General features: G+C 34.1%; 1 protein-coding gene across 1 annotated transcript in view; it reads left to right on the top strand.

Moving 5' to 3' along the window:
• The first annotated feature begins 2252 nt into the window (after window positions 1-2252).
• The window catches only part of LOC106880285 (transcriptional coactivator YAP1), an 18107-nt gene continuing 10119 nt past the window's right edge, over window positions 2253-10240 (top strand). Inside the window, exons 1-3 of the mRNA XM_052966451.1 lie at window positions 2253-2546; window positions 4765-4915; window positions 9568-9648. Of these exons, the coding sequence (XP_052822411.1) occupies window positions 2268-2546; window positions 4765-4915; window positions 9568-9648 (511 nt within the window). The 5' untranslated portion in view covers window positions 2253-2267. The remainder of the gene's footprint in view (window positions 2547-4764; window positions 4916-9567; window positions 9649-10240) is intronic.

The raw sequence follows: 10240 nt of genomic DNA, 5'->3' as shown, positions 1-10240 counted from the left end.
TATATATATATATATATATATTTATAAAATCAAAATAAGCAACAAGGATATTTGAAGTTTGAATATCCTTGTTGCTTATTTTGTTTTTAATCATCATATTTTGGAATTGTTTGGATAATACCATACTTAATTCTGGTGCCTAAACTTAAGTACCATATTCACCTTGAATATATATATATGTATATATATCATAATACTATGTTCGTTTTTCTGGGCTTGCATAGAAAAATAGGTTCATCTTTCTCTTTCAAGGTGTCTCACCACATGTTGTATTTCATTATTATTTCTTTCATGAAGTTCAGTATTCTTAAATCAACCTTCATTACTCCTTCCCTTATCTTTCTCAGTCTTCTTCAGTAGGTTCTTTCTATTTGCATTGCTTAGCACTCTATGCAAACTGCATTTTGAATTCTTTGAAAAACTGTGGGATTTCTAAAACATTTCTTTATCATCTTAATTAGAGTTGTGTATGAACAAAAGTCTCATCAGATATTTGGTCCTCAAAAAGAAATTTTATATATCAGTAAATAGTTCAATGCCACTCAAATATAATGACTGACAAGTGCTTATACATTTGGCTCTTGAAAGTCTGTCTGGGTTGCTCCAGATTTTACTGGCTAAATACTGGAAACTCCTCTCTAGGCAATGGAAATACTAAGTATCATACAGACTTCATACCATGAAGTTTGTATACTACATTTATACTACATATGAAGCCTAATTCTAACTTTGATGAAGCTGTAACTTTGTGAATTTTATAAAACCTATAGTTGCAGAAACCTGTCTTTTATAAACTGTTGTAATAGTTACAGCAATCTGTTTGTTATGTAAAGTGTTGATGGCTATTTTTATTTTTATTTTTCAATTACTTCATCATTAACTGTTGCCATCTGAATCTTTAAATTTAATTATGTGAAGTGCTATTTAATATCTGTCAAAGTCACACAACTGTATTTCATAACTACACCTTTACTATCCAGACAATTGTTCCTCTCTCTGTATGTCGTTTGTTGCTTTCTTTGTATGTAGTTTTGATGCAAAAAGTGGTGATATACATCAGCTTCATGTCAATCCCACTCTTAATAAGCAAATTTATAACTATATCAGCACCATCTCAAAAAAAGGCTACTTTTTTCCTTGAGAAACTTCATAAATTTACAGTTTGTTGGCTCAGATTGTATGTAAAAATCAAAAGAGGTTAATTTTAGTGGTTCTGAACTAAAATGATGCAGTGAAATTGAAATAGTTTTATAATCTTTGTTTCTGTGTTGTGTGTCTGTTGACTGCAATAGTAATTGGGGACTAATCACAGTTCAAACTTTCTATGTTTATTAAGAAATCACACATCTACTTTCAAAGAAATACATATGTAGTGATTTGGTTGTGAGGGTTTACTAAACAAAATATATGGATACAAAGATTTAATTGTTCTTTCTCCAGCAGATGCTAGATATATAAGCAAATGTTTAGGGAGGGAGTTGCTTGTAAATTAAGATGATACTGTTTCTCAGTCCCAGAATCTGACACCATGTGCTGGTATATGATATTGCAAGATGCTACATAGCTTAGCTAGGTAAATGCTGCTTGTCTTAGCAGTTGGGAATAGAATCAGTTCCATTTGTAATTGAAATCTTCTGAAAATATCCTCTTTTTTTTTTTCTTTTTGTATGAAGTCTGTAATATAGGAATGACTCAGTTTATAACAAGCCTATATTGTCAAAAGTCTAGATATATTATTTCTAGGTGTGTGTACTTTATCATTCATTCATACATATATAGGTGTGTGTGAACTTTATAAAATATACACATACACACTATACATATATATATATTTATATATATATTATATATTCTACCACACCAACAATAAAGGATAAATAAAAGCTTTTATAATTTTGAGAACAGAAATATATTAATTAGAAATGCTAAAAATAACTGGATTATTGTCACATTGTAAAAAAAAAAATACATGCTCACAGCCAGAGTAGCGTTGTTCAAAAGTTAACCATGAACTGTAACCATAGTATTAGAGCCAGTTATGAGAGTTGTATGACTTGTTTTAACAACACATAGTTGCTGCTCTAGCTTTAATATAACCTCTTTTGTTAGTGTTAATAGCTTTTTCACAATGCCAAACTATTTAGTTTGTATCAGATGATAGAAAATAGCACAATTCACAAATGTTTGACTAAACTTTGTCAATGTTCACTAAGTTTCATTGTATGAAAACACCAAACAATATGTCTGTGAGGGTGTTTTATTAAAAAATGTTCCTTTTTTTTGTAGCTCTTCACATGCAACAACAACCAGTCCAGGGTGTGAGGGTACAAAACCCTGGTCAAAGTCCGCAATCGTTAAAACTTTCGCCAGGCCCACAGCCTCAACAACAGTCACCTGGCGGACCACCTCAGGTGGTCAACAACACTAATAGTAACAACCAAGTTAATCAAGGTCAGAGAGTAATGGCACCAAGTATTCAGCAACTACAGAATTTAGCTTTGGAAAAAGAGCAACTTAAAAAACGAGCAGAAGAAATCACACGACAGGTATCTGATCCTTTATCATTGTCGTTATTGCTGTCATCTGGAATGTTTGTCAGTGGAAGTTAATATGGGCTGATAGAGGCACAGATGGGCTTAAATAATGCAATATAGGCTGTTCGTTGGAACTTTACCACAGGAAATTCCATTATATCTTTTTTTAACAATATCTATTTCTCTACTTCATCCAGTTTACCTAGCTGAAAATATGTGTCACTCCTTCCTCCAGGTTGACTTATGAGAAATGGTTCCTGGCTGGAAATGGTTGTCAGCTTTTAAATCCCTACAAGTGATTGAACTACCAAAGTTCTCTCAGTTATCCTACCATAATAAACTGGGAAAATGTGTGTGAGCATATAAATGCTTACACTCAGTCACATACATAGGTGAATACATGCACATACATAAGGACACACGGAATGATTCACAATTGGCTAAGTTGTTACAGCTGGCCAAAATGTTTGTAGTTTCTCTTGACATAACAGATGTTGTACTGTAGTTACACTGGTGCTTGACTGTCAATGATGCTGTTTATGAAGGTGAAAATAGGAACTACAGGTGAAGCACTACCTATTGTTGTAATAACTGATGAAAGTTTCATCCAATTTCTATTTTGGTGATTTATTGTAGAAGGTTTAAATAATATTAGTAATATCCTTGATACAAGGTGCATCTAAAGCGTGTTGATTCCTCTTAGTGTTTAAGAAACAACCCGTTTATATATATCCTATGCGGCCCAGAAATAATAGTACAGTCAAAGATTACACATTTTATTGCTAAAATATGATATATATCTGTACTTGAGTATGTAATATTTGCTGTGTTACTTTTGGGGTGCTCTCTACAGTAAAGTAATTCAGCTTGCACATATACCCAGTATACCCGATGTTTTTGTTTAAATACAATAACTTAATTCCTTTCCTGTTGTTTTGATACATGAACAACTTTTCTTATATTTTTATAGTCCTAATAATTTTTGATGGTTAGTAATTACATGGTTCATGCATCTCCTATGTTGATTAGTTCTCACACTCCCAACTGCCAGATGGCAGTTGACTCACCTGAGTTCATCCACCTTTTAACTGGTATACATACATACATATATAGATACATGTTTCTCCTCTTAACTTTGGTTAACCATATGACGTATCATATAGTTGAGTTATCAGAATTCAACAGACGACGCAGTGTTTTACAGCAAGATGTGTTTAGTGACAGTTATCTTACTATCAGCCTGATTTTTATTATTTGTTATAGTATTCTGGATTGATGAATCTTAGCTTCTACTCCTAAAAAGAAAAACAAAACCTTCAAAATGTTTCACTAGCAGCAAATATATCTATTAGTAACAATGATACCTTTATTGCCACACAGGTGAAATGGTTCAAAACATGAGCTGAAATACTGGAGTTCTAAAGTTATGAGTCCATATACAGAGTTGGCCAAAAGTCAACCAACAGTAAATCAAAATTCCGTAAATACTATCTGTAACTCTACTGACTCGAATGGAAAAATGTGTCATTCAAAAAGGACTTCAATTTGAACAATTTCCATGATGTTTCATATTTAGATGCTTTTATTAAATTCATTTAGTTGTTAAACATAAATAAATCTTGGAATTAAATGGTTTTGATTTACTGTCAAGTGACTTTTGGCCAACCCTGTATTTTCTAGATTAAGTTTTTTTTCTCATATTTCTTGTATTACTTAGAATTGAATATCACTATCATTCTAAAGTAAACTGCTCATCAGTAATACACTTTTTTTACCTCTTTTTCTTGCTTTGTAAAATTCTACAAATAAGTTATCAAACATTGATCATCTAATTCATTCGATTCCAACTTGCCTCACTGCCTGAGATCAACCCTGGTTCTATGATATAAACTTTCTTGTTTTAAAGTGATCTAAATTGAAACCTTCCGTCAAATGTTCATGTTAGTTTATGTTCTAAACACCATATTAATAATTACTAAATTTTTCATTACTTTGAAAATTATTTGAAGTAAAAGGCAGTGTATTTCAACAGAAATATAGTAACAAAAGTGTCAATTCTGAACAAAAGGGTCAGTTCTAATTAATAATTGAAATTAGATTGATTCTCAAATATTAATAAGTATTCTTCCAATATAGTTTGTTCAAAGGTTTAGAAATTGTAAAATCCTTATTTGTAAGATATCAAACTCTGATGTCAATTGTGGTATTTTTGTTGTTCTCTAATTTGAAGGAATTGTTGCTCCGAGCACAGATGCATCCTGAATCTGAAATACCAATCCCACAAACTAGTGAAATGACTTCAGTTGCTGATCCATTTTTAGGACACACTACCAATCAGGCAGACCTACACTCAAGACAAGAAAGTTCAGATAGTGGACTTGGTAAGACCAACAATACTCTCTTTTACTCCTTTACTTGTTTCAGTCATTTGACTGTGGCCATGCTGGAGCACCACCTTTAGTCGGGTAAATCGACCCCAGGACTTGTTCTTTGTAAGCCTAGTACTTATTCTATCGGACTCTTTTGCCGAACCGCTATGTTACAGGGACGTAAACACACCAGCATCAGTTGTCAAGCGATGTTGGGGGGACAAACACAGTCACACAAACATATACATACACATACATACATATATATATATATATATATACACACACACATATATATGACGGGCTTCTTTCAGTTTCCATCTACCAAATCCCCTCACAAGGCTTTGGTCGGCCCGAGGCTATAGTAGAAGACACTTGCTCAAGGTGCCATGCAGTGGGACTGAACCCAGGACCATGTGGTTGGCAAGCAAGCTACTTACCACACAGCCACTCCTGTGCCTTGTGTGTGACGCTTACAGCACCTAGGTTTCCCAAGTGCTCACCTATCTAAGTACTCACTAGTCTCGACGTTGCTTAACTTCAGTGATTGGATGAGAACCGGTGCTCTCTGATTCCCTTTTCATATGAAAGGAATATAAGCAAACCATCAACAGTTGTCAAATTATGTGGAACACACACACACACATACACACTGAGCTTCTCCACGGCTTTCAGTTACCATATTCACTCACAAGCATTGTTTGTGTTGGCACTATTGTAGAAGACACTCAGAGTGCCACACAGATGCACAAACTACCATATGGTTGCAAAGCAAACTTTTTAACCATACTTCCTTGCCTGCACATACATTTTATATATCAGAAGTCTGTAGAAAATATCAGGCCTCTGTTCTATACATGATTTGATCACTGTTACTCCATACCCATTGTACTTTTAAACACATCTACAAGTCAACACAACAACCTTTACATGGCTGCTTGAAATAAGTAACAGCTAGATTTGTGTTGTGTCACACCAATCTTGAACATAAAAGAAAACTACATTGGGCAAGGTATTTCTCAATGCATTATGTCTGGAAAAACAAGCGGATGATCACATCTGGAATGTCTTCAATCACGCAGCTGCTAGATCTGAGTTGACCTGGATCTAAATGACAATCTAGATGTATCCTGAATTTTTAGCTACAAATTCAGAATGCTTATATGCTTATGTTGTAAATATATGATGAAAGAAAGTGACTCAACTATAATACACCTGTCTTAGTTTCAGCACAGAAACAGATCAAATATCTTCTGAAGTGATTATAGTATAAGAATTTTGTATTACACTCACATACACACACACATGTGTGTGTGTGAGTGCCCCTTTTGTTCTGAGTTTGAATTTTGCCCTTTTATCAACAGCTTCTCTGAGGTGGAAAACGAGATCATCAGAGGCTGGCTAATAGTGCTAAGCCTTATCCCAGTTGCATCAATAAACAATGAGCAGGCCCCTGAACAAAGCTGGGTTAACATCAAGACAGTATATGCATAGACACAGCAGGCTGGAAGTACTTAGAAGACATTTGTTTGCCCAAGGTACCACACAATGAGACTGAACCCCAAACTTTGTGTTGGAGGAGGAAAATTCTCAACCACACTGCTATACCTGCATCTATATGTACACACACATATACACACACACACACGTGCGCATGCGCATGCATATATATGTATAGAACATGATACAACAAGAAATAAGTTAAGAAATTGTTGAGAGATTGTTTCTTTTGTTGTAATCATAATAATTATATACATATATCTGCAACAATAACTAGCAAGTGAATAAGTTTGAAACTTTAAACAGCTGTTATAACTGAGTATGGTTGTTAACCAATATTATTGAATTGGCCCACCATAAAACTGTGTTTGATATCAAATTGATATTCATCTTGAATAGTTTTGACCATGTACAAGCATGCAAAAGCATTACCATTACTATGTTGCAGAGTTGATAGCAATAGTGTGCAGATGTTGACCAAATATATTTGCATATTAGAATTAGAATGCTATAACATAATGCTACTCCAACCACAAAGGATAAATAATTGTGCAAGTCATTATATTTGTATGGTTCGTGAATGTCCTGTGTGTTTCTGCTGTTTCTCATTGCTAGTATTGTACTTTACAATAATGTGATGTGAAAATTAGCTTGGATTAATAGTGTTGGCAATATGGAAAGCAATAGTGATTGAATATTACCACCAGTAGCAGGAGAAATCGATGATGTTGACTTATATAATTACAGGGGATCATGCATATTATGATGTGGTAGATGTACTTGAGATAGAGAAGTTAGTGTTGTTGGCCCGTTGATAACATTATCATAATTAATAGATGTACTTGGGAAAGACTATATGGAAATTATGTGTTCAGTTAATGCTTACTGAATATTATCATCTTCCAGTTTAATCCAGGTCATGTTTCATGCATCTGTGAGAAATTTCATTTCAGTGTATTTGTAATGAGCCATTTGACAACTCATTAAAAAGGTTAACTGTTATTTTTAATTGTCTGTCGAATAATTTTTCTGCTGGAAATAACCTAATTACACCAGTTGTACTGTATTGGTTAAAGTACCCCATTAGCAAATACTCATCAAACTTTCCAGCTGATATATTGTAACCTTTTAAAGCAGAAGTAATTGTTTGCACAGTTCTTTCTGCTGTGCATTTAGATTTTGGCCTACAGGTAAGACTTATAACCTGTCCTTTAATTAAATGAATTCTGGTCCATTGTCTAACATCACTGTCATTAAAATACCAAATCTAGAGAAGATGGGAAATAGACCTTTCCCTGCATTTATCTGAGCTTCTCCTGTTCATAAAAGAGTCTTCATTCCAAGTTGCAAATGAATCATTCTGTATTTATCTCCTGTTTATAAGCAATGATATCATTTTCAAAGTTTTTACCTGTGACACTATTCACCTACCAACCTACCAAACTATGTCATATCAACACTATGGATTTCCTTTCTGTCTTTATTCTGGAGTTTACTTGTTTACATTGCAACTATTAAGAACTCTCCACAGTCTGAGACTTTTCCTGACCTGGTCTATATAATCTTTTACGTATTTGTTTTTTTTATATATATATATATATATATATATATAAGTATAAATATGTCATAATCTAATATATATGATACCTGTTGTCTGCCTTTATGCTTTTGTTATAATGAAGAGTGCCAATAGCCATTTTTCATTTAGGCAGCTATCACATTTCTTCATTTAAAACTGGGATTTAGGCAAAAATTTAACCTGATTACTGAGCATTGATTGTATTATACCTATTGTCTTAGCTCATTTGACATTGTATTACCCATAATATATATATATCAGCATTTTTATATCCACTTTTCCATGCTCACATGGGGTGGATGGAATTTTATTGAGGTAGCTTTTCTACAGTTGTATGCCCTTCCAATCACTAACCTTCACCTGTTTCCAAGTAATGTAATATTTTCCCATAACCAGACATGTTTTTACAGATAATTCAGTACAAAGGACACTGCTTGCATGAGGGTGGCATTCATCTACGACTATCACAGAATGTCAAAGCAAGGAGACAATAACACACACACACACACACACAATAGGCTTCTTTCAGTTTCCATCTACCAAATCGACTCACATGACTTTGGTTGGCATGGAACATAGTGGAATTGAACTCAGAACCATGTGATTGGAAAGCGAACTTCTTACTATACAGTCACACCTGCAACTGCGTACTTGTGTGTGAAAGTGTTTGTGTTTATATATATACTTTTATTCATATTAATTTTTCTTTTTACCATTGATTATGAAACATATATGGTTGCTTACATCCACATAAACATATGCATTTCAGTCCAATTACCATTATTTTCCTTTTACCCTAATAAATCAGTGTGGTTGGTTGGTTGACTGGTTGGTTGGTTGGTTGGTTGGTAGAGAGACACTGGAAAGTTCAGTTTGTTGCTTTACATTAACATTTCTGTCTGTTTTAGAATATGAGTTTATTATCTTATTTTTCATCCCTCTGAAGATTGATAAAATATATACCACTTATACTGCCGTCATCAGGTATCATACATCTGTGGTGCATTGATGACACTACCACAAGAGTCTTCTTGATTAAGTGGGAGTTCTCCAGCTGCTTTGTCACTGTGCTAGTGTAAAATACCTCTGACTATGACAAACTTTCCCATTGAAGACGATGTATGAGTGCTCAGCTTTTGCTGAATGACCTGCACGGCTGATTTGTTTATAGTGATGAAATATATGCACTGTACATTAGCTCACTCCCTCCATCAAATCAACATTGCCTGAACAGGTGCATGGTGTACCACATATCAGGTGTCAGAGTGATTGCAGTGCTCTGCTCAAGAACACCACGCACCACCTGGTTTAGGAATTAAAATCATGATCTGGTGATTGTGAATGCAACACCCCAACCACTAGGCCATGAATCCTCACCACCTCTGGCTATATATATATGACCCTTCTCTCACATTGTATATAATATTTTGTTTTGTAAAACAGAAAGCTTCTATATCTTTAAAGCAGACATGTTTTTTTAGTTGTTGAAAGTTTCATCTTTGAAAATAGCAGTAAAATGGAAACAGTTTTTGATAAATTGTGAGTGAGATGAACAAAACTGTGACACATTTTCTAATTATTACAGGTGGAATGGGGACCAACTATAGTTTAAAATCTTCCGAAGATTTCCTGTCAAATGTAGATGAAATGGACACACAAGATGGGGGTGAGTACCAATTGTAACAAATTTATTACCTACTGATTTTGGAACACTTGAAGACTTGTCTAAGTGCATGTGTGTGTGCGTGTGTGGTATTATTTAGTGTGATGTATTCAATTCCATCTATTTATAAACAGAATCTGTTACACCAGTGATTCTCATAGCAAGGAATGGACTGTGAGGGGGAAAATTGTGTAAACAAATTGCCATTTTAATAAAATTAAGGCTTTATATATCCATAGATATAGATATAGATATGTATGTATTTTCCAAAGAGTGACAAGTTCAAAATGAAGCTATGTTCTACCACTTAGAATTAAGTACTCAAAGATAAACCTGAGTGTGAATAAAATATTCAATCCATAATCATTAGTCTAACAGAATATATTTTGTTGCACTAACAATTATGGATTAAATATTATATATATATAATTTGATGACTGACACCTGTGCCAGTGGAGCTCTAACCGCACCATCCAAGCGTGATCATTGCTAGAGCAGCTGTCTGGCTTCCATGCCGGTGGCATGTAAGTAGCACCATTTGAACATGATCGTTACCAGCGTCGCCTTACTGGCACGTGAAAAAACATTTGAGCGA

This window comes from Octopus bimaculoides, chromosome 3 (assembly GCF_001194135.2).
Source record: "Octopus bimaculoides isolate UCB-OBI-ISO-001 chromosome 3, ASM119413v2, whole genome shotgun sequence".
In the NCBI taxonomy this organism is placed as follows: Eukaryota; Metazoa; Mollusca; class Cephalopoda; order Octopoda; family Octopodidae; genus Octopus; species Octopus bimaculoides.
Note: the sequence above shows the minus strand (reverse complement) of the source record. Positions and strands in the feature narration are given on the sequence as shown.